The sequence below is a fragment of the Leptonychotes weddellii genome, chromosome 13, assembly GCF_054177405.1.
Source record: "Leptonychotes weddellii isolate Sample4059 chromosome 13, ASM5417740v2, whole genome shotgun sequence".
Classification (NCBI taxonomy): domain Eukaryota; kingdom Metazoa; phylum Chordata; class Mammalia; order Carnivora; family Phocidae; genus Leptonychotes; species Leptonychotes weddellii.
In genome coordinates this window covers 16,849,148-16,874,429 of record NC_138381.1, presented here as the reverse complement: position 1 = coordinate 16,874,429, position 25,282 = coordinate 16,849,148, and the positions used below count along the sequence as shown (strand labels likewise).

At 35.0% G+C, this 25,282-nt stretch overlaps 1 protein-coding gene across 1 annotated transcript in view; it reads left to right on the top strand.

Annotated features, from left to right (window-relative positions):
- Positions 1 to 25,282, top strand: part of WDR7 (WD repeat domain 7) — a 338,052-nt gene that overhangs the window by 143,364 nt on the left and 169,406 nt on the right. Inside the window, exon 21 of the mRNA XM_081802523.1 lies at positions 18,699 to 18,812. Coding sequence (XP_081658649.1) covers positions 18,699 to 18,812 — 114 coding nt within the window. The remainder of the gene's footprint in view (positions 1 to 18,698; positions 18,813 to 25,282) is intronic.

Here is a 25,282-nt window from a genome sequence, read left to right as displayed (position 1 = left end):
TTTTTTCCAACAGGTTTCCTACTGATGGATATTTAGGTTGTTTCCAATTTTTGATATTATGGATAGGGCTGCAGTGAATAGACTTGTGCATACTGTCTTTTCATTTGCTGACAGTATATCTTGGATACATTTCAAGAGGTGGGATTGCTGAGTCTAAAGATAAATGTATGTCTAGTTTTGTCAGATATTGCCAAGTTCTTTGCCGTAGGAGTTGTACCATTTTGCATTCTTAGGAACTATGTATAAGGGCCTGTTTCTTCACATCAATTCCAATGGAGTGTATGTCATACTTTTGGAATTTTGTGACTCGGATAAGTGAGAAATGAAATTGTCTTATTTTGTATTTTTCTTGTTAGGAATGAGTTTTGCATCTTTTCATATAAATGTCTTTTGTAATTCTTTCAAACTAACAGTTCATATCTCTGGGTCACTTTTACATGGGATGGTTTGATTAAACCTCTATCTATAAGGTTCAAATATATTTTGGTTATTTTTCTATTTACTTTGCTTATGTGTTTCTTATTTTTCTCATAATCCTATTTACTGACCCCTTGTCTTAATAGTTTCAGGATTTTATGTCATAATTTTGAGAGTTTTCCTTGCTGTAGTAATTCTCCATGTTTTCTATCATTTCCAGTATTGTTTCCCATATATGTCAGTTGGAATTGGTCCTGCTTAATGGTGTGAAGAATGGATATTATCTTTCTCTATATAGCTATCTGCTTATGCACTCCAAAGCACTTACTATATACTAAGTTTCTATATGTAGTTTTGTTTATTTTTCTATTTTGTCCCATTGGCCTGTGGCTAATTCACATTTTCGTATTTAGTCATTAAGGCCCTAGCCCTTCTTTTTGAGGGTTCTCTTGGCTATTGCTTGTTTTTCCAAATGAACTTTATAATCAACTTGTTTAGTTCCAGGAGGAGGAAAAACCTGATGGCATTTTTATTAGGATTCTATTTAATTTATAAGCCAATTTAGGGAGAATTTATAATGTTGGATTCCATCCAGGAACATAGTAATGTCTTTTCATTTGTTTAGATCTACTTTTTTGTTATTTAGGAGATTTTAAATTTCCCTTGTATAATTTTGGACATCTGTTAATTTGTTGCTTAAGTAGTTAATTTTATTGTTCTTCCATTACACCCTTTAACTGGTTTTTGTTTGTATAGATGAATGCCATTGACTTTTGTTAGTTATATAGACTGATACTATTATAACATTTTCTTATTGATTATATAAGTTTTTCCATTGATTCTTTGGATTTTTCAGATATATATAATCATATTATTTGGAATATTATTTGAAATACCTTTTCTTTTTCAATTACTGTGCTTCTGACTGCTTTCTCCTATACAGTTGTATTAGCTAATACCCTCAACACAGTTTTAAATAGAAACTATGAATATAACAGAAATTTTATCATGTAATACTTATGAATGTATTTTGAAGGTAAAATTTTTCAGTTTGATGTTAAAACTGTACCATTTGGCTAACTCATTGAATGTATTTATAACCGGAATCATACAGATTATAGGATATACTACATAACAATGTAATTTAAATGTAGATATAATGTATAATCCATAGTTCTCCCAGTTGATGGGATTCCTAAGACTCCTATACACAGGACCACAAAAAGTGGTCTCTACTCATCGACTTTACTGGGAGAATATCTGTCTAATTCCATCTCCACTTGAAGATTTCTTTATTACCCCACCATCTAACCCATCCCCCTCTACTCAGGTGGTCTCATGACTTTGGGGACGTAAATATAGTTATTTTTATTTAAAAATGGAGTACCGGGAACCACAGATCTGTATCTACTGATTATATATGTTTGCTCAAAACTACTGATGTTAAACTCATCTTTTTTAGAAAACTCTGTTAACAAAGACTTAGCCGGTATAGAGAGATTTCTATGATGGGATTTTACTCAAAGTATGCTAATCTGTCTTAAAATTTTATTCTCTACTAAAATACTTTATAGTGTGTTACTACTAAATATTTGGTATGATTTATCTAATATATCCTGTCATCACGTTTGCAGGAGGATAGCTTTGTTTCAGTAATTATGTTGAATAATACAAAAGAAGAAAAAAATTGAATACCCACTAAATCCATGCAGTGTGGTAGGTGCTTTTACATTGTCATTCATTTTTTTTAGATTAAAGTGTGCTAATGAGTGATCTAGGGACGCTGGGTGGCTCAGTCAGTTAAGTGTCTTAACTCTTAATTTCGGCTCAGGTCATGGTCTCTGATCATGAAATCGAGCCCCGTATCGGGCTCCACACTGGGCATGGAACCTGCTTAAGATTCTCTCTCCCTCTCCCCACCCCTGTGCACATGCACACGCGCTCACTCTCTCATATAAGTAAAGTGTGCTAATGAGTGATCTACAAGGAAATGCATGGAATGGAAAGAAATTAAAAGGTAAAAAGTGAAGATCATCTCCAAATTTTCTTTTATAGTTCTTTAAGTAGTTTGAAATGTTTTGTTTTGTTTTGTTTTTAATTATAGAAAGAGGAAAGAAATCAGACTGCAGCTATACCCCCAAAGACTGAAGTCTTCCCTTTGCTTGAATTTTAATAGGAGAATCTTATATGGAGAAGAAAAAATTGCTCTCTACTAGTTTTATTAGAGATAAGTGGAAAATTTTATTTTATTTTATTTTTAAAGATTTTATTTATTTATTTGAGACAGAGAGAATGAGATACAGAGAGCATGAGAGGGAGGAGGGTCAGAGGGAGAAGCAGACTCCCTGCCGAGCAGGGAGCCCGATGCGGGACTCGATCCCGGGACTCCAGGATCATGACCTGAGCCGAAGGCAGTCGCTCAACCAACTGAGCCACCCAGGCGCCCTAGATAAGTGGAAAATTTTAGAGATTGATTTTTTTTTTTTAAGATTTTATTTATTTATTTGACAGAGAGAGGCACAGCAAGAGAGGGAACACAAGCAAGGGGGAGTGGGAGGGGGAGAAGCAGGCTTCCCGCTGAGTGGGGAGCCTGATGCGGGGCTTGATCCCAGGACCCTGGGATCATGACCTGAGCCGAAGGCAGACGCCTAACTGACTGAGCCACCCAGGCATCTCTAGAGATTCATTTTCTGATTGGTGATTAATTAGTCCCACACAGTTTTAAAAACATAATTGCCACAAAGCAGATATAAACAGGATATATAGGAAATAGGAAGAAGGAATTCTAATTGAAGACTAAATTCATTAAAATATTCTTTTTTTTTTTTTTAAAGATTTTATTTATTTATTTGACAGAGAGAGACAAAGCGAGAGAGGGAACACAAGCAGGGGGAGTGGGAGAGGGAGAAGTAGGCTTCCCGTGGAGCAGGGAGCCCGATGTGGGGCTCCATCCCAGGACCCTGGGATCATGACCTGAGCTGAAGGCAGATGCTTAATGACTGAGCCACCCAGGCGCCCCTCATTAAAATATTCTGATTTCAAATTTCTTTACCAGGTTTGTGATCATTCTCAGAGTACTGTATCTCTTCATTAGAGTAATAGACTTCCTCATTTCCAAAGAAACAACCCCATCTTGTGGATTCATCAGAATAAAGTTTTATTAATTTATCTAAGAAATATGCCAGCTAAAACATAGAACAGCCTTAGGTCATATGACCAAATTGCAGTGTGCACATGCTCAAAGCATGGCATTGTTCCAGATACTGGATATTTTTTTTAAAAAAAGATCCCATTTAATTCAGTAGTCTCCATTTCCACTTGGATGTTTATAGGCACTTCAAACCTATCATCTTTACCAATAAATTCTTTTATCTGTTTCTCTTCTACCACTTTCTGGCACTGCCATCACTTTTATTATATATATGTCCCAGGGAAATACATACACACTAATTTTGGAAATGTTTCTATAATCTGTTACATGATGATTGATGGATCAAAGATGACAAAATTTGATCTGTAAGTGAAGAACATTTGAAAAGAATGTGTATGCCAGCCTGATACCATGTGGCTATGTACATATTTATGCTGAAAGAATTAAACATATTTTTAAGATATGCTGTGAAAACTCCAAGGGAAATTAAATGGTGGGGGTAGAGTGGTTGCAAAATTAGATAATCCTGCATTCTCATGACACCAAGTGGATTGGAGTTATTCCTTTAACCTGTCTGGAGCATGGTTCTTTTTTGTTGGCATTCTCTGTAAGAGTAAGTTGATGTATTTTTGTGAATCTTCTCAAGTTTCTTTAGTGATAATTTATTTTCAGTGATTCTGGACTACTTTTCCTGTTGCTTCCCCACCCCCAGCCACCTCCCACCACCAGACTAAGGGGGAAAATTTTTGAGTTCTAATGCAGGAGTGACTGCCTAATTTATTTATTTATTTATTTATTTTTAATTTTTTTTCTTTTTTTTTTTATTCTTATGTTAATCCCCATACATTACATCATTAGTTTTAGATGAAGTGTTCCATGATTCATTGTTTGTGCATAACACCCAGTGCTCCATGCAGAATGTGCCCTCCTCAATACCCACCACCAGGCTAACCCATCCTCCTACCCCCCTCCCCTCTAGAACCCTCAGTTTGTTTTTCAGAGTCCATAGTCTCTCATGGTTCGTCTACCCCTCCGATTTCCCCCGCTTCATTCTTCCCCTCCCGCTACCTCCTTCTTCTTCTTTTTTTTCTTTCTTAACATATATTGCATTATTTGTTTCAGAGGTACAGATCTGAGATTCAACAGTCTTGCACAATTCACAGCGCTTACCAGAGCACATACCCTCCCCAGTGGTGACTGCCTAATTTAAAACCATAGTTAAAATTTTTTTTATTTGTGAGATTAGGTTAAAAAATGAAAGTTTTTATTCTCTGCACACTGTAGTTTCTCCGCTATCTTAGTACTCATCTGACTCATTTTTCATTCTTTTTATAACTGTGTTTGCAAGTTAATTCTTTAAAAGCTCTGCCAGAGGCAATGATTGGTGCTCCCTTGGTTAATTCAACTTTCCATTCTCCTCTAAATCATTGGTTAGATATGAATAGTCTTTAAAATGAATTGTGAGATTTAATCAGTGTAATGTAGTGGAATAATGATGTGCTTCTATAGATGCATTATGCTCATTACAGTGTATGAATGCTTAATACCTTCAGCAATTTGATACCATTTTGTCATGTTTCCAGGCTGAAGTACTGTATTTCATGTACCTGCTTACTTAGTTTTCTTTGAGGATTACCATTTTACTTCTTTCTTTATATTCCATATATGAATATATATTTATATTTTGAGACATAATTTGTGTTTCATTATGATAGTGAAGCCACACAACCCTCATAAATATAAATATATGTAGTATGTACTGTACTGAGATCTTCGTGGGGCCAAGGTCCACCGCCTTATTTTTGGTCCCCACATGACCCAGCACCAAGCCCTTAGCTTAGCAGGCACTTAACTGAGGAATAGACTTTTCATAATACCAATTTGTTGCTCAGCTTATTCCAGCATTGGCCGTAGGGAGCTCCCTTAAGTTGGCTTCAGTGTCATTTTGATAGGATTCTTTTTTAAAGTACTTCCTTATTTTCTGACTTAGAACAGCCTCCTCACTCACCTTCTATTTTCCCTGCCCCAGTTCTAGACTCAGCTCTTTCCCTGAGGGTGCCCTGGTTCCCTACAGTAAAAGTATTAGAAGCTAAGATCTGGGTGCTGGGTGTGCTTGTTTTCCTTTCACTGCTTCTAGGTCTTCTGACAGGGCAGAACTGGAAGATCTAGTTGTGCACACTACTAATGCGTGTATGCCCACATACCTGTAAGGATTTCTCTATCTATCTGTATATTCAAACGATATGAGTTCACACTGATATCTCCCATTTTAATCGAGCAACACGGGATTCAGTCCAGTCTTCCCCTTTTGCTTATGGGTAATTTTTTTCTCTGAACGTGAGAAACCAGACTCTCATTATTTACAATAATAGACTTACTTGTGTTTTCAACCCTGATAGATACAAAAAGTAATTTAGAATTGCTAACCTGTACCTCTGTGAAAAACCAGTTTACCACCTGGAACACAGTATTTGTGTACAGTTCTTTTTGTCTTTAGTTAGCTCACTGTATGCAGTGTTTTGGCCTGTTTTCCAGCTACCCAGGTCAACTCCTTTTTCCTTTACAGCTTCAGTGATGTTATGTCATACATTTATAATATAGTTATATTCATCCTGCAGTTCATTCTGGGTTCTCTGGCATTCTGGTTAATCCATTATTTTTTTTTTCATTTGCATGCAGTGAAGTTTACTCTTTGGGTGTATAGGTCCTTGGGTTTTGACAAATGAATAAAGTCGGGTATCTGCCTTCACAGTACCATTCAGAACATTCCTAACACCTTGGAAATTACCTTTTGTAGCCCCGTTGTAACCAATCCCATCCCCACCAACCAACCCTTGGCAACCACTGATCTGTTTTCCATCCATATAACTTTGCCTTTTCCAAAATTCTGCATAAATGGAATCATACAGCATGTAGCCTTTTAGGTTTGTTTTTGTTCACTTAGCAAAATATATTTAAGATTCATCCATATTGTTGCATGGCTCAGCAGGTCATTCCTTTTTATTGCTAAATAATATTCCATTATATGGGTGCACCAAAGTTTATCCATTCACCTGTTTCTGGACATCTGGATTGTTTCCAGATTTTGGTGATTATGAATAAGCTGCGACAGCTATTCATGTTCAGGATTTTGTATTATTGTGAGATTTCAATTCACTTCGACAAATATCTAGGATTGGAATTGCTAGACCATATGGTAAATGTGAGTGTAATTAAACAAACTGCCATACTGTTTTTCCAAAGTTGCTGAAACATTTTACAATGCTAGTAGTTATTCCTGTTGCTCTGTATCCTTACCAGCATTTGATGATGTTAGGCTTTGTTTTGTTTTGTTTTTCTTTAGGTATTTTATGTTGAGTGTGGTGGTATCTCACTGTGATTTTAAGTTGCATTTCCTTAGTAACTAATGATGTTGAGCAGGTTTTCACATGATGATTTTCCATCTTTTTTTAAAAAAAGATTCATTTATCTTAGTAAGCAAGTGGGAGGAGGGGCAGAGGGAGAGAGAGAATCCCGAAACAGACTCCCAGCTGATTGCGGAGCCTGACGCTGCCGGATCTGACCCTGAGATTATGACCTGAGCCGAAATCAAGAGTCGGGTGCTTAACCGACTGAGCCACCCAGGCACCCCTGTTTTCCATCTTTATATCCTCTTTGATGAAATACCTGATTATGCCTTTTGCTTAGCTTATTTTTATTAGGTTGCTTGTTTTCTTATTGTTGATAAGAGTTCCTTATATATAATGGGTACAAGTCCTTTGACAGATGTATAATTTTCAAATATTTTCTTCCAGTCTGTGACTTGTCATTTACAGAATAAAAGTTTTTGATAAAGTCCAGTTTATCAATTTCTTTCATGACTCATGTTTTTGGTATTGTATCTCAAAACTCATTGACAAACCCAAGGTCATGCAGATTTTCTCCTAGAAGCATTAGATTTATCTTATGACTTAATATTTTCATTCATTTCTCTCTGTAAGTAGCATTCTTGCTTGCTTCATCCTTTTTAACCTATAACATGTCTTTTAGGTCATTAACTTACTATCTGTACTTAACACATCTTAAGAGTTTGCCTATAATTTTACAAGCTACTTATTTATTTATTATCTAGACTGAACATGTCTTACGGGTTTTATCCATCTGAATGTTTTTCTTGTTATCGAAGAAGAACTTAATATTCTCAAATAATGAAGTCAGAGCACATCACAATGTTTATCTAAGTTATTATAAATATTGAAATATCACAAATGCCTTTATAGTGTGATCTTATAGCATATTGCTGCCAATTAAGTGTGTCACCCACTAGGATATTAAAACAAGATTCCTGTGTCTTTATTTTCAAATACATTAATCATTGTGTGCTAAGATATTAAGAGGTCAAAAGCTTTCCTACTCCTGTGTGTATGTAGATACTTGAAAATTACATAATTTGGCAGTAACAAGCAATCGTAAGATAAATTGGTTCTTTGAAATGTAAATATTCTGTTTTTGCCTTCAAATGGCTTATATATAAACAGATGTCATAAGATGTCTGGAAATATAGCTCTAAAAGCCGGGAAGTGATGTCTAATCAAGTTAAAAAAAAAGATATAAATAAATGGGTTCATCAAATAGAAAAAAAATGTTGAATATTGAATCCTGAGGGATTAGTAAAGTACTTCTACAGAAAAAGTAAATAAAATAAGCCAAAATTAGTAATAACAAAAGTAATGGTAATATTAATTATGGTGCTATTTATTGAGCACTTACTACATTCTAGGTGCTGTGCTAACCTATTCCCCTTATTATCTGTCTTGAATTTAATAGGTAACACATCACTGTGGTTTTTTTTTATTTTTTTCTAATTTAATTTTACTATGTTATGTTAATCGCCATACATCACATCATTAGGTTTTGATGTAGTGTTCCACGATTCATTGTTTGCCTATAACACCCAGTGCTCCATTCAGTACGTGCCCTCTTTAATACCCATCACCAGGCTAATCCATCCCCACACCCCCTCCCCTCTAGAACCCTCAGTTTGTTTGAGTCCATAGGCTCTCATGGTTCGTCTCCCCCTCCGATTTCCCCCGCTTCATTTTTCCCTTCCTACTATTTTCTTCTTCTTTTTTTTAAACATATAATGTATTATTTGTTTCAGAGGTACAGGTCTGTGATTCAGCAGTCTTGAGGGTACTCTGCTAAGCGGAACAAGTCAGTCAGAGAAAGACATGTATCATATGATCTCACACATCATTTTGTTTTATCCTGTATTCGTTGCCTTGTAAACAAGGATACAAAGCATCTTGGCTAGGTTGCCAGAAGTTATTGCTTTTCATTGGTTGCCTCTCTGAGACTGTCTGCGAGTATCGCTCAGACTCTCTGCCTTCAAGATTGTCTTCAAACAGCTGCTTCTGGCTCTGCACAAACTGAATTCCTAGACTACTCTGATGATAAGAAATAGAAGATATAGGGTTATCCTTACTTACCCTAAAATCTTAAATATTAAAGTTTCGTTTATTGTCGTTACAGAGCTACTGACCCTGGCAATCTTGTGATTATGTTTGCCACCTGTTGACCTGTTCAGACCTGGGCGCTCTGTCAATATTTAAGAGAGTGGAAGGAACTTTGCATGGTTACCTATCTTCATCATTCTAATGTCTTTGCTTTACTCATATTGGCAGCGCCAGCTTCTCTCATTCAGATCTTTCCCAGTTTTCAGGGCCAGGCAAGTCTTCCTTATTTTAAAGCTCTCCCTAGCTTCTGCAGCATTCATCAGTTTCCCATGCCTTGATTTCTAAAGCAGCATGTTGTTATTAGAAAGAACAGCATACTTACTTTACTGTATTCAGTGCACCATGTTATTACCACTTGGTGGTGTAACTTCTGCCTGGGTAATCCTAGCAAAAGGGTGAAAATTCATAGAAGGTTTCAAAGGGAGTTTCTTCTCCGCAAGAATATACTTTGCCCAGTTCTGAGATATATAATTCTGCTTATAATTTAGGTTTCTAAATCATTCATGGTTGTAATTTTAAGGTTATACTTTAGTGCAGTTGTGTGTTAAGACAGATTTGCCTTTGTTTCTCAACACGTTGTAGATTGAACAATACATCTTTGTTTTATTGTGTCTTCTGAAACCAAAATTGGTGTTGAGTCAGCTCATAGCCTGCAAATCAAACAGAAATCTTTGAAAAAGTACATGCAATGAATTAAAAGTATTAGGTGTGATTTTTACTATGGATCATTTTCAGATTCTTGTTGGGAAAGAGAAACAATAAAGCTTTATCCTCTTATATTATTATTCTGTTGATACTGTGTTTTCTGTTCCTCATGTATATTTTGGTAAGTGTTTCTTTTGTTGCTTTCAGAATTGTTTATAATTACATTTTATGTGAGAACAATTTTCTAAAAAAAAAAATCAAAATGCTAATGGAGGAATGTATTTCATTTCCTTAGAAATAACTACCAAAATTCATGTTACCAAATGATTATTATATTCTTATTCAGGTTGAAGACATTTTGCTTATTTTACCTGTATTTTTTCATCTAATTACTTTGTGGCCTTTAATAAACTAACTTGTTTTTGATAAATTGAAATGATCTCTGTTTAGAATAAGGGGTAAATACTCTCAACATTTCTTGCAGGAAGACTTTTCTCTGAGACATCTTTGCTGTTATATTTTATATTTTTGATGTTATTGCAGAAGGAAAAGTGGATACTGTGTCTTTAATGGAAAGCAAAAGGTTATCTTTCTCTGGCCTTTGTGTGTATGTGCTGATGTGGATGTAGGCAGCCAGACAGGCAATGTGTGCAGAGAGACTAGGGAACCGGCTGTGGATCGATAGAAGTGGTGTGAAGTGAATTAATGCGAGGCAGGCCGTCTGTCTGTCATAAGGATTGTGGGGAATGTGGGGCAGTGTGGTCAGTCACTGCAGAGATCTGCTTCCAATAAATTCAAGCCTTCTGCCTGAAAAGAAACTCTAGGTGCACACATACTCCCTTCCTTATTGTTAAATTTTACTTTATTCAAAGTAAATGTTCCTATCAAATTATCGCCTCTGGTATACTTTAATTGGACCACCGGAAAGCCACGGTTGTGAGAAACTGATGAAATAAAAATACCTGCTATTCTTTCAGATCCGTTTTTCACCCTCAGTGCAAATCTATATCACTACGGGAATGAGAAATCGCATTTTTGTTAATATTTATAAATATTGTGGTATATATTTTCCTGAATCCTAACAATATTGTTTATCACTTTCATCCATCTAATCTTCAATAAAATAATAAAATTATAATGAACTCAAATGGTTTTATATCCCAATATGGATTAAAGCGCTGTATTTTAAATGTTACTCTATTAAAATTTAGTATTTAATCTTTGATTATTAAGTTAATCACATGACACGGATATCTTCTGAGTTCCTATTATTTACCCTTACTCAGATAGCATTAGCCAGTAGGAAAAAAATATTTATGAAGGTAATTTATAAGCTTTTGAAAGAGAAATTTTAGAATAATGTACCTGATTTTGCTGACGTGGAGAGGCAAGTGCTGTTTTAGTCCATTGATTTTGAAAACTGTATTCCATATTTACATTTTAAAAAATGTGTTTTCTAAAGTGATTAAAAATATTGCAGACAAATAGGAAGGAGAGAGAGAGTATGTTTGTGTGTATATATAATCTCACAGTGAAAGTGATCTCAGTGTTTAGAATCCAGATGACATGGAGAGCTCATAATAGTCTTCCTGTCCTCTGATTCTTACTTTGGCTGCCAGCCACACCCCACCCTGCCCCTTTTGCTGTGTGTCCAAACTTACTCAGACCTGTTTTCTGTTCCATCCCATTTTTCCCTTGTTTTCCTCCTGATTCACAGTGGAGAACCCATTAATAGATACCTGTTGTCTGGCATAATATACATTCATGTTTTTTATTTTGTGAAATCTGGATTTGGGGACTAGCTGGTTTTTTAAGTATCTCGCATCTTTCTATTATTTTTTATATCTCCTTTGTTATAGTATCTCTCTCCTTTATCTCAATATCATCATCTCTTTATTGTACATCTTTCCCCAAAGCTTACTACTTACTCCTATTTTCTTAGTATATTTAAATAATATAATTTGTATCATGGGACTGAAAGTACTCAGTTCTATTCAAGATGCATTTATGAGATGTTCATTATTGCCAAATATTTTGGGGATACTCAGGAAGTAACTAAGTCTTAAATATTATGGTGTGGTTTGACAAAGAAGCTCACTTACATCAGGTGTATAAGAAAACAGCAAAGTACCACCATATAATTAATTGACAACTTTTGTAATCTTTATTATTAATATGCAAGAAACTGAGGCTTCCATATAAGTATTTTCTAAATGGACTTTTCTTCCTATTTCTCAGGAATATTTCATCATCTTATTGATAGTGGACAGGAGTAAACTGACTTTTATGCTTCAAAAAGTTTAGTTTTCTATGCCAAGAAGAAAGTAAAACAATTTTCTGTAGTCTTCGTGTTTCGTGAAAAGCAGCATTATATTCTGGCATAATCCTCAGTTCTCTTTAGTGACAATGATGTAGTACCTTCTGTTGTATCAGTTTCTTTTTTAAGATAGGTTTATTGAGGTATAATGTATATATAGTAAAGTTCACCTTTTTTCAGGAATTGTATTGTTCTTTGGGTCTTAAGCAAATATGAACAGTCCTGTCCCCACTTCCACAATCAACATAGAGATTATTTTTGGAGCACCGGCTGGCTCAGTTGGTGGAGTGTGTGACTCTTGATCTTGGGGTCGTGAGTTCGAGCCCCACATTGGGTGGAGAGGATTACTTAAAAAAATAAAATCTTGGGGCGCCTGGGTGGCTCAGTCGTTAAGCGTCTGCCTTCGGCTCAGGTCATGATCCCAGAGTCCTAGGATCGAGCCCCGCATCGGGCTCCCTGCTCGGCGGGAAGCCTGCTTCTCCCTCTCCCACTCCCCCTGCTTGTGCTCTCTCTCTCGCTGTGTCTCTCTCCATCAAATAAATAAATAAAATCTTTAAAAAAATAAAAATAAAATAAAATAAAATCTTAAAAACCCCCAAACATAGAGACTATTTTCATTACTCTAATACCACTTTGTAGTCAGTCTCTTACCCACACCCCTAGCCTATGGTTGCCTTTCACAGAATGTCTGCTCTGATGTCAGCCTACTAACATAAGATGGTAACATAACATGTAAAATACTGTGGAGATTAGAAATAGCTAAGCTATGACTAGGAATTTTTTTAAATGTTATTCCTTTTTTGCAGATAATGATTGCCATGCTTAGAAGGATTAAATAATAGCTCTGCTCATCTTTTGCCATAACTGTATGGTCCAAAAGTTCAAAAGGAAAAGCTTCTATCATTTCCTCAAAGTGAACTGTTAAAATTAGTTTTTAATGATCTGCAACATTTCAATTTGAGAGTTGATGGTAGTAATGTGGTCTTCCCATTCTCAGTATCTCTTCCCTTGTGATCTCCCAACAAAAGTTAGGAATCTTAGGTATTTTGTTACCAACCCAATGCCCAGTTTGAAGTTAGGATAGTTAACTGGTCTTTAAAAAAGTGAAATATATGTAATTTTGAGGTAACCAGACCAATGTCTTTTTATTGATTGGTACCAAAACAACCCAGATATTTTGACTGTGAGTACTAACAGAATGAGTTACACAAAAGGTCAAAATCAAGAATATAATTTAATTTTTTAAAAATTAAAAATGGAACATTACTGCTTCCTCACACAAAATATTCATGGCAAATTTCATTTTCTTATTGCATAAATGTTCTATGTGGCTCTTTTTCCCCCTTTTTTCTTCAGTTGCATGATAGAAAAGGTTCCAAGAGAGTATGCAGAAGTAGCATTGTTGCTGTGTTCATTTGGAATGTTAGAAGGCAAACTCTTAAAAAATAGCTTTATTGAGTATACTTCACATGCCATTAAATTCACCCTTGAAAGTTCACAAATCAGGGTTGTTGTTTTTTTTTAGCATATTCACAGAGTTGTGCAACCCTCACCACAACCAATTTCTGAACATTTTCATCACCCCCAAAAGGAATTCTTTTTTTTGTGTGTGTGTGAATCTACATAGGGTTTCTTTTTTTTTAACATTTTTAAAATTTAAATTCAGTTAATTAACAATAATGTATTATTGGTTTTAGAGATACAGGTCTGTGATTCATCAGTCTTATATAATACCCAGTGCTCATTACATCACATGCTCTCCTTAATGTCCATCATCCCATCCCTACCCCCTCCCCTCCAGCAACCCTGTTTGTTGCCTATGATTATGAGTCTCTTCTGGTTTGTCTCCCTCTCTGGTTTCATCTTGTTTTATATTTTCCTCTCTTCCCCTATGATCCTCTGTTTTGTTTCTTAAATTTCACATATCAGTGGGATCATATAATTGTCTTTCTCTGATTGACTTATTTCACTTTGCATAATACCCTCTAGTTCTATCCACATCGTTGCAAATGGCAAGATTTCATTTTTGATGGCTGAGTAATATTTCATTGTCTATAAAAGAAATTCTGTACCCATAGTATCATTCCCCATTTCCCCCCACTCCCAAGACCTAAGTACACAAATGTACTTTATAGATTTGTCTGTTTGGGACATTTCATGTAAATGGAATCATAGATGTGTTGTGACTGGCTTCTTTTACCTAATACTTCCTTGTATTGCTGATTAATATTCCATTGTATGAATATATCAGGATTTATTTATCATTTGATAAATTGTGATATATTTATACATTTATTCATCAGTTGATGGACAACTCAGATTGTTTACACTCTTTGGCTTTTATGAATAGTGCTGCTGTGAACATTCATATACAAGTCTGTGTGGACATAGGTTTTCATTCCCTGGGAGTACAATTGCTGAGTTATATATGATAACTCTGTTTAACCTTTTGAGGAACTGCCAGACTATTTACTGTAGAATTTTCAGAGTTCCTTACATAGGGGCACCTGGCTGGCTCAGCCCCTAGAGCATGTGACTCTTGATCTTGGGTTTGTGGGTTCGAGCCCTACATTGGGTGTAGAGATTACTTAAAAATAAAAATCTTTAAAAATTTAAAAATTTTAAAAAAAGAGTTCCTTATATAGTTTAGCTACTAGTCCCTTGTTGGATATGTGATTTGTGAATCTTTTGTACTCGTCTGTAGCTTGTTTTTTCATTCTCTTAATGGGGTCTTAGGCGGAGCAAAAGTTTTTAATTTTGCTGAAGTCCACTTTGCCATTTTTTTCTTTTATGGATTATGCTTTTGGTGTCATGTCTAGGCATATATCGCAAAGATTTTATCTTTTTTTCTAAAAGTTTATAATTTTATGTTCTACATTTAAGTCCATGATCTATTTTGAGTTAATTTTTTTTTTAAGATTTTATTATTTATTTGACAGAGAGAGACACAGCGAGAGAGGGAACACAAGCAGGGGGGGAGTGGGAGAGGGAGAAGCAGGCTTCCCGCAGAGCAGGGCGCCCGATGCGGGGCTCGATCCCAGGACCCTAGGATCATGACCTGAGCCGAAGGCAGACGCTTAACGACTGAGCCACCCAGGCACCCCTTGAGTTACTTTTTATATAAAGTGTGAGCCTTAGGTCAAGGTTCATATTTTTGCCTATGGATGTCCAGTTCTAATAGCCCACCTGTTGAAGAGATTATCTTTCCTCCATTGAATTGTTTTTGCATCTCTGTCAAAAATCAGTCGTGCATATTTGTATGCATCTTTTTCATGGTTCTCTGTTTTGTTCCATTAACCTTAAACCACATAGTTTTAATAAATTTAACTATATAATAAGTCTGGAAATGGAGTATATGGGTTTTTTTCTACCTTTTCCTTTTCCTCCCCTCCAAAGTTCTAGCTATTCTAGTTCCTTTGTCTTTCCGTATAATTTTAGAATAATTTTGTCTATATCTACAAAAAAAAATTGTGCAAGGATTTTGATACAAATTACATTAAACCTGTATATCAATTTATGGAGAATTGATATCTTTACTATTTGTTGAATCTTCCAGTACATAAACATGGTATGTCTTTCCATTCCATTTATTTAGATCTTCTTTGATTTTTTTCATCAGTATTTTATAGGTTTCAGCATACAATTCTTGTATATTTTTGTTTCAGATTTATTTATTTATTTGAGAGAGAGCGCTAGCGAGGGTGCAGGGGGGTGGGGTATGGGGAGAGGGAGAGAGAGAATCTCAAGCAGACTCCCCACTGAGCACAGAGCCCGAAGCAGGGCTTGATCTCATAACCCAAGATCATGACCTGAGCTGAAATCGAGTCAGATGCTTAACTGAGAGCCACGTAGGTGCCCCTGTATATGTTTCTTTTAGATTTACATTTAAGTATTTCAGCTTTTTGAACCATTGTTAGTAGTATTTTCTTAAATGTAGTTTCATTGCCAGCATATAAAAATATAATTGATAAAAAATTTTTTCTTATATTCTGCAGCCTTGCTAAACTCACCTATTCAGTTTTTTGTTTTGTTTTTGTTTTGTCTATTCCTTTGGATTATCTATGTAGACAATCATTTTATCCTTAAATAGGGGCAGTTTACCTCATCCATTCCAAACTGTATCCATTTTCTTTTCTTACTTTATTATACTGGCTAGAAGTTCCAGTGCTCTGTTAAATAAGAGAGGTGAGTGTGGACGGCTTTGCTTCATTTCTGATCATAGGAGGAAAGCATTCGGTCTTTCACCATTAAGTACAATGTTACAGATTTTTAGCGGATGCTCTTTATTAAGTGAAGAAGTTCCCCTCTATTTCTCTTTTTCTGAAAGTTTTTTTTTTTATCATAGGTTGATGTTGAATATTGATGGATATGATCATATGCTCTTTTTCTTCTTTAGCCTGTTAATATTTTGGTTAGGTTGATTGATCTTTGAACATAGAACAGACTTACACCCCTGGAATAAATCTCAGTTGATCACGGTGTGTAATTCCTTGTCTGTGTTGTTGAATTCTATTTCTTTACCTTTCAGTTAGGACTTTTGAGACTAAGTGATATCGATCTGTAGTTTTCTTTTTTCTGTTTTTCTTTCCTTTATATATATATATTTTTTTCTGTCAAGAGATAAAGGATCTTGTAACTGTTTTGGAAAGCATTAATCAAAGAACCAGTTTCAGCATAGCTACTTCTTGGTGTTTGAACCTTGGTTACTTTGAGAAATGCATGTTTGCTCTTAAGCTCTGTCCCAAAGTATTGACTGCCCATAGTTGACTAGTCACCGGGCACAGCACAAGAACTTTGTGGGGGGGCTTGACAGCGTTGATACTCAGGATTGTGATAGTCCATGAGTTTTCATGGTTATGCTGTGATGTTCTGTCATACCTCCTACCCTGCCCTGAGCAACTCATTCCCTGGAAGAACTTTATGGTGAAAAGGATATTGGGGTTTGAAATCAGAAGACCTATGTGTCAATACTGGTTCTCAAATTTAGTAGCTGTGTTATATTGAACAGTTACTTAACCTCTCTGATTCAATGAGATGAATTTAAATGGATTTATAAACTTGTTACTACATAAATACAAGCTTTATTTTTATTGAATCCTTTAATTTTATAGGAAAGGAAAATACTAATAAAAGTTGGTACTATCTAAACTGTTCCTTAATATCTTTTCCCCATTTCTCTGATCATTTTCAAAATTAACAAGTATTAAGAAACAAGACCAAGAGATTTCAGAGATTTATATTTTGATTTGATATGACATAATCTTTGATTTTGTGTTTCAGCAATAAATCCTTAGACATACGGCATTTACCTAATTTCCTCCCCCTTGTGATTATTTTACTGAAAGCCATTTTTAACTCAGTAATTAACTTCATAGTATTTTTCTGGTAACCTCCCTCCCTTTTTTAAAGTTTTATCTTGAAAACCCAACAGCAATATGATACTGCAGAGGGATGACATCATTTGGCATTCATCAGCAACCACTGAATTTAGCACTGCTCATTTTTTTGTTGGAGCAATTCTGAACAAAGTAGTAGTACTTACATGGTGTGTCCTCCTTCCCAAATTGAAGTCATTAGGCCTTGGAACTGTCTACTGGTAAATCCAGTTCTGGGTCATTCAGGTGGTTCAAGACTAAGATTTTCCTCTCTTGATGACTTTGGTAAACCTGAGGCAGAAAGATTGAATTTCACATAGAAATGTTTAAGTTAATACACCCTCGGGAAAAAAAGAAGTCCTTGAATGTTTATAGATTTGATTTTTAAAATATTTCTGTGGATACTATGAATGCAGTTATTGAAGTACTTATTTAAAAGATTGATTAGAAGGTTCCGTTTCTAAAGTAACTTCCAGTGGTGAAATTTCTGTATTTTGTGATTTAGTAATACCGGTTGATAACTGTATGAAAAATATTGAGACACCCTACTATCCATTACCAAATTAGAAATAATGTGGTAGACAACAAAATATATCTTCAAGGGTGGGAAAATAGTGTATAAGGAACAGACATGTGTTTCAGTTGGCAAGTTCCCAGGTGATTTATAGAATGGAAGCTTCTGGCCCCTGATCTAGTGCAGCCATCTGCTTCAGTTAGGTTCTTTCAGTGTGATAATGATCAGATCTCATATCTAATTCCTCCATAGACAGAGATAGTATCCACTTCGGGGCAGTGCATTTCAGGTCTCTTACAGAGACCCAGAGCATTGTCATCATCCCTCCCTCCAGCCCCCAAATTATAAGCTACTCAATATCAAAAAGAAGTAACTTTAAAAAAATAAAAAAAAGAAGTAACTTTTAAAATGGTCCTGCACTTTTTAGTTTTTTTTCCTTCTGTGCATCATAATTATGTCTAGATCACCTAAAGTAACTGAAGCAAAAATGTTGAAAGGAATCAAGTAAGAATGTAATTTACTGAAGCATCCTTCTTCTGTTTTTCCCAGATCTTAGGTTAAGTTAGTAAAGTTTGTACCCATGTGCATATATACATATAAAGAAATAGAGCACACATGAATATTTTGTTCATTAATTTCTGTCTCAACCTAATTGTGGTGAACATATTGTATTTTTTTCATGTATTGCATTTGTATCCAGTAAGTAAATTGAAAAGTTTAAGAGTTTTGGTCCACCTTTCTTTTAGTTTTTTAAAACTAAACCTTGTGATTCCATTTGTTGTAGCTGGAGTCTCAGCAGAAGCCCTGCAGACTATCAGCACTGCTCCTGATGCCTTGGGGCCAGAAGCCAAAGTCCAGGAGGAAGAGCATGACCTTGCAGATGATGACATCACGACTGGTAAGCAGGGATATCTTTAACATAATTTGGATGAACTTTGTCCAAAATTGGAAAATGCTTTTAGATCATTTATAAGGGGATTAAATATGTTGGTGGAAAAGATGGAAACTTGTATTGGTGGAATGTGTAGTTTTATGAGACTCTTTAGTGTCCTTTTTGATCTTGAAGTAGAAAGAAGCAGAACCATTTATTTGGTCTAGGTTTGCTTATTGTTGCTATAACAATGAACCTGCTAGCTGTGCATTTGATTTCCTGGAGACCTTCTAATTCAGAGGCTAGGATCATTATGAAAGCCTTGAAGCGTGTAGAGGAATACACCTATTATGTTATAAAAGGTTTTGCAATTATAGGGTAAACTGCACAATACTGAAGTCCTAGTAGCAATGTGTGCAGTATAGGCTGTGTAAGGAAACTTCCAGATATTCTCTGTACCTGTAGGATATGAGTGGGTGCGGCTTTTTAAAGTTATTTACATTGTGTAGATACTGACCATTCTTACCTGTATTATTTATTACATAAATGAAGGCATAAAGTAAAATTTAGGAAAGCCATATACCACATATGTTCCATATTCTATATGTTTTATGTTCATATATGTTCTGCCTATCTTTTTGTAGACTTAAATCAGTTTCAGTTACTGGATCTCCAAATGCATTCAGCTGAATTTCTTTTAATGTACAGAGGATTAAGAACAACCCACTATAAATATTTTTACTGGTATTAAGAATGATAAACTTTTTTGTCTGGATGGTTATTGAAAAAATCTGACCATATAAATCTATAATTATTGTGAAGCAACAAATAGTAACTTAATAGTAATCAATCATTCAAAAAGAAGCATGCCCAGAAAACATCAGGACAATTTTCAGTAAAAACCTAAAGAAAAAAAACTAAAGAAAGGTTTTTTCTTCTAAAGCTCTGTGTGGCAGGTTCTACTGTTTTTCATTGGAAGGAAGTTGAGGAAGCCTAATGATCTCCCTTGAAAATTTACAAGGCATGTAACCAAAAACCTAGAGCCTTGTGCTACTGCTGCAAATAAGCTGCTGAGTAAAGTGGGGAGCATCTGGTTTCCAGTAAAAAACAAACCAACCAACCAACAAAAACGGTGCTGCCTACTACTTGCTACTTTTTAATCCTTTTAAGGTGTCAGTTCATTGATTTAAAAAAATTTCAACTTAAGTATAAATATAAATGATTCCAGAAATTTCCAACTTTTCTGAAAGTCATTTCACAATTATGAAATTTTGTCAGTAGCTACTAAAGGAAATTCTTTCACTTGCGAATATTTTTTAACTTTCTTTATTACGTTTTCAGTGCTTCTTTAAATGTTATAGTATGTTTTAATTCCCTATTAATTTTAAAGGCCCTCTAGTCTGTAAAATGTAGTGGTTTAATTCATAGAGGAAAAGAAGTTGCCTTTGTAACAGTAGAATAACTCAATTTGCATTCTGGAATAAAATCTAAATTTTTGAGCATTCAAGTAAGCATTATTAAGTCTGTACATTGAAATTTTGAATTATGCACTCTACCACAAAGTCATGAGACTGCAAATAGCACATGACTGTGCTTTTATTTTATTATTAAAAAAAATCAAGAAGCTTAAAAATGAAAATCTAGTTTGGAGAGTCAATTAATGCTGTGTAAACTATATTTTAATCTGTACAAGGTTAAGTTAAACATATGTGATGAATGGCTTTGATCAGTTGATTTATTCATTTCATGGCATGGGTACTAGAGGCAAGAATATTCAAAGAATTTAAATAACTAAAAAAGGCTTCCTTAATGTGTTGTCAAAGCAACTAGCATGCTGCAGTCTGTAGATCGTTTAGGTTACCTTTGAATTGTGTGACTTGATTAAGATGTGGTATAGATTTTTGTGAGGGTTTAGAAGAAAACCATATTTCTTTTTATTGGCTAGAATTCTATATAAATTACATTATGAAAAATATGGTAGATGCGTTGAGAAAAACCTGTTTCAGGCACAATAATCTTATTTTGGGATAACCACCATTGTAGAGCACAAGTACTACAGAAGGGAAAGCTGGCCAGTTCAGCCATTCACTTTGAAAAATCTGGGGTTTTGTTGGTTACTTAAAAAGAATTGCTCCATTAATGTCTTCTCATAAAATAAATAGAAATTATATTATGGCAGACATATTTGCCTGTATTTTGAATGAACTCTTACTTGGAAGTTCTAGTTAGGCTAATATGCATAGTTATACTAATTTTGTATTTGTAGCAATTTGGGACTTAATTCTTCAATTACCTTTAATTAAACAATTAACCAAGATACCAATTAAATTTGAAGTATAATTTAGTGCTTTAGACAGAATAATTATTTTTGAAATTTTTCTTTTTGGGTGAGAAAGCATGAGGTGTGAATGTTGTCTTATGACACTGATCTGAGCCTAGCAGGCTTTGTTAGTGTTTGCCTTATAAAAGGAGAGAAGCATGGATAAAGCTATGTAAGTGTTAGCTATGATCAATTGGAACTAATTAAATTTATTTGAAATGAAGAGTCTTAACTGGAAAAGAACAGCTGGAAAAACTGGGAAGAAAAATTGAGTCTTGATTGAGACAATTTAAACCTTCACCCTGTCTTTTAAAAAAAATATGCAACAGCTTCTTTCTGTATCTTTCTTTTTAAAGCTAATATCTATTGATCGGCTGTACAAAGTAATGCTAGTGTGCCTTGGTCGACACACACAGTCCGTTTTACTCAGCATTCTGTCTTGAGGTTCATCAGATTTTTTCCTTTAACCAAATGTTTTCAATTACACATCAAAGCTATATGAGCCATTTTCACGGATTAATATTATTTTTATGTAGAAAAAATATTAAAACCTATTTCATGTAATTTTTTTATACTACAGTACAGTATGCATAGGAAATGTACTTTTTCATTCTTTTTCATTGGAATTGCTTCAGGTTTTGCAGTACTCTGTGTATTAAAATCTGTTTTAACAACAATAATGGTATTTTCTTTACAGTAAAAAGAATGGCATTGATTGTTTCTAGAGTATAATTTCAGCATCACACAAATATTACTGTACACATGTGTTTGCTTTTGTTTGTACAGCATACTTTTGTTTTTAGTATTATAACTTAAATGTTTATTTAGATTTATAGTCATTATTTGTAAGTAATATGTTCTTGTTTTCCTTACAATATTAAATAGGTCATAATTATATTTATAGAGTAAATCTCACTAAAAACTGAGTTATATAGGAAAAATTTTAGATTACTTATAATCTTTTTTGACTTAATTAATTATCTTTATATAGTTTTTATCATGATAAAGGAGGGCATTCTGAGTGACGAGGAAGCTATATGTCCCCTAAATGTTGCATTTTAAAACAGCCTACCCCTAATTGCAGTTAAAAAGAATTTTGGAAAGATTCCATTCACAAACCTGCATGGATCCCTTTAAGAAAGTCACTAAATTCTTCTGAGGGTCAAAGTGCAGTATCCAGTCCCTTGTTCAATGCAGCATGGACACACTGTCCATATAACAGTGATAAAGGGTCAGAAGTCACTGACATTGTCAAAGAGAGACTGGTTGATAGTAGATCAGCAGAACAGTTTGACAGATTCAGCTGCTTACAACAAAAGCAGCAATGATATGTGGATTCACATGGGTGTGTTAACTGTATTTGTTATATTTCTTGTAAAATTTAAGTGTAATTTGTAAAAATAAATAAATAAATGCTGTGGAAAAAAATAAAAAATAGAGAAGGGTTAAGAAAAATTGAAAGTAACATTCACTGACAATTTCCTATGTACCAAGCACTTTTTACACTTGACTCTAACAACATTTTGAAGTAGATACTGATATTTTTCCAGATATATAGATGAGGAAACAAACTCAGAGAGGTCACTTTTACAGGGTTACATACTTAAGAAGTGGTAGATCTGGGACTTAAAATGAGTCCTGCCTGACTCTAAAGCTTATGTGTGGTCTTAAATACAACCCCACACTGCCTAATGTTCTTAAACTCATTGAACTTCAGCATCTTTTTTCTTTCCAAATGTGAGATGATGTCACAGTCTACCTTTATTGCTTTTGATATCGTACTGGTAATTGCTGGATATCTTATTGTTTAAAATATAAACTTGTTATTCTAAATTTAGACCAAGAGATTATCTCCTTTAGAAAAAATCACATATTCTTCAAATGTTCTTTTTAAATTTGTTCTTTAAATTATTTAGGACTACTGTGATGTAAGACTGTAAACGTAAGTAGTGTTTATTACTAAACATTTTATTGCATCCATGTAAGATGAAATATTTATTGTTCTGTCTAGCTTTTTGGAGTCATCAATATAAAACGGACACGTTAACATGTATTCATACACTAAAGTCAGCATCTCTAGTATTTTAGGATAGAGCTAAAAAAGACATCTAGTCTGAGACTAAATATTGGTTTGTGCATTTTACTATTTACTAAGGGCCCTGTTTATAAAATATCTATACATTTGTTTGACTGAAAGATAGGAAATTCATCCTGTTAAAATACAGGTAAGTTCCAAAGAATTGTGGGGCATTACATATTCAGAAATCAGAAGTACTTCCAACATAGAGCCAGAGGCCTTATAATTATTAAACTAGAATAAACTTCTACGCTGCACTCCTTTCCTTTCCTTCTCATTCTTTAACTTAAAATTTACTGTCTAAAAAAACGGTACTACATCTATGTGAATTGTTTTTTAAAGATTTTATTTATTTATTTGAGAGAGAGAGAGGTTGGGAGAGCACAAAGGGAGAGTGAGAGGGAGAAGCAGACCCCCTGTTGAGCAGAGAGCCTGATGTGGAACTCGATCCCAGGACCCTGAGATCATGACCTGAGCCAAAGGCAGAGGCTTAACTGACTGAGCCACCCAGGTGCCCAGATCTATGTGAATCTTAAGTCATTTGTTCTGAATAATTATCCCTGCCCTTGCTTTTGACTTCAGAATGTTAGCGCTACAAAATCAGTTTACTATATTAAGGTCTTTGGATGATTATAAATTACTAACACTGTGGTTTATTTACCATGCAGTTTTCATGAAAACAGATATCAAGAAAAACAAAACTATGGATTTCTGAGTGAAATATGTCACTCCAAATAATTCACATTTCTGTACTTTTAATCAGGGGGAAGAAAATGAATTAAAATTTTGTTTGGTGTTCTAACACTCAGCTTTACTTGCGTGTTGATAGGGTGTTAAGTAGAATTCCTAAGTATAGCATTTGAGAGTTTCTGATAGGAGTATTAAAATATAGCCAAAATTATAGCTGTTAGTCATTCATTTTCTTTTCTCATACTTCCCCTCTGGTAAGTATGGCTTTCCCTTTTCTTTGTTTTTAACTACCACTTACGTTAATAACTATCAAATTTGTATCCCATCTAGGCTTTTCTTCTGAATATCAGATTAATATGTCTTTCGGCCTGAATGTTCTGTAGATACCTACTCTTAAGTTAATTTACAATTATCCAAAGACCTTATTATACTAAACTCATATTTTGTAGTACCTAACATACCTTCTGTGCTTAGAAGGTGTAGATACTATATTTGGTATGGTTCCAAATGAGCCGTACTTTTTACCAAACTAAAACTCATCTGCTTTTATATTTGTATCTCATTTAAAGGCGTCACTAAGGGTACCATTAACCACCCACCATCCCAGACTGGAAATAAGGGATAATCCTGGCTTTCCTACTTTCTGACAATGTCCACATGTAGTTAGTGCCAGTTCTTGTAAAATGTACCTCTTAAATTAAATCTCCTGATGGTTTTCCTTTTCTCCATTTACACAAAGAATGCATAGGTCTGGACTTTCATTTTTTCCACATCGGATTATTATTATTATATCCTCCTGCAACCATCTCCCTGTCTTCATTCCCTTGCCCTCCTTTTTAATTCACGACTTCCATTGCTCAGAGTGTCAGAAGCCAGCTCATCAGCCTTCACCCCCATTAAGTGCTGTTTAATGGCTTCCCATTGTTTATAGCACAAAATCCAAACACCTTAGTGAGGTGCCTGGGGCCCTACAAGGACTGACTCCTATCTTGAGCCTCCCTGGCTGCTATGGCAACACTGAACTTTGTTGCCCCAGACTACCCTGCTGCTTCCTAACTTAGACTTTGCATGCACCTCTTCATCTGACTGGTGTGCTACCCTCAGTGTCTCACACATGAGGTGAAGCTCTGAGGGTTCCCTCCAACCCAGCTTGAGTTTCACCATCTTCCTGAATCCCTTCTGGAAGATGTCCCAGTTTGTTGTTTACACTTCTGCCCTTGGACTTTGTAGTATTGTTAAGAAGTGACCATTCCACTTGCCGTCTGTGAGTCATGTGAGGGCATGTAGCTTTTACTTTGTATTTCTAGCAATAGAATAGTACCCTGGCAACGAACCATGAGAGAAGATGGACTCTGAAAAACAAACTGAGGGTTCTAGAGGGGAGGGGGGTGGGAGGATGGGTTGGCCTGG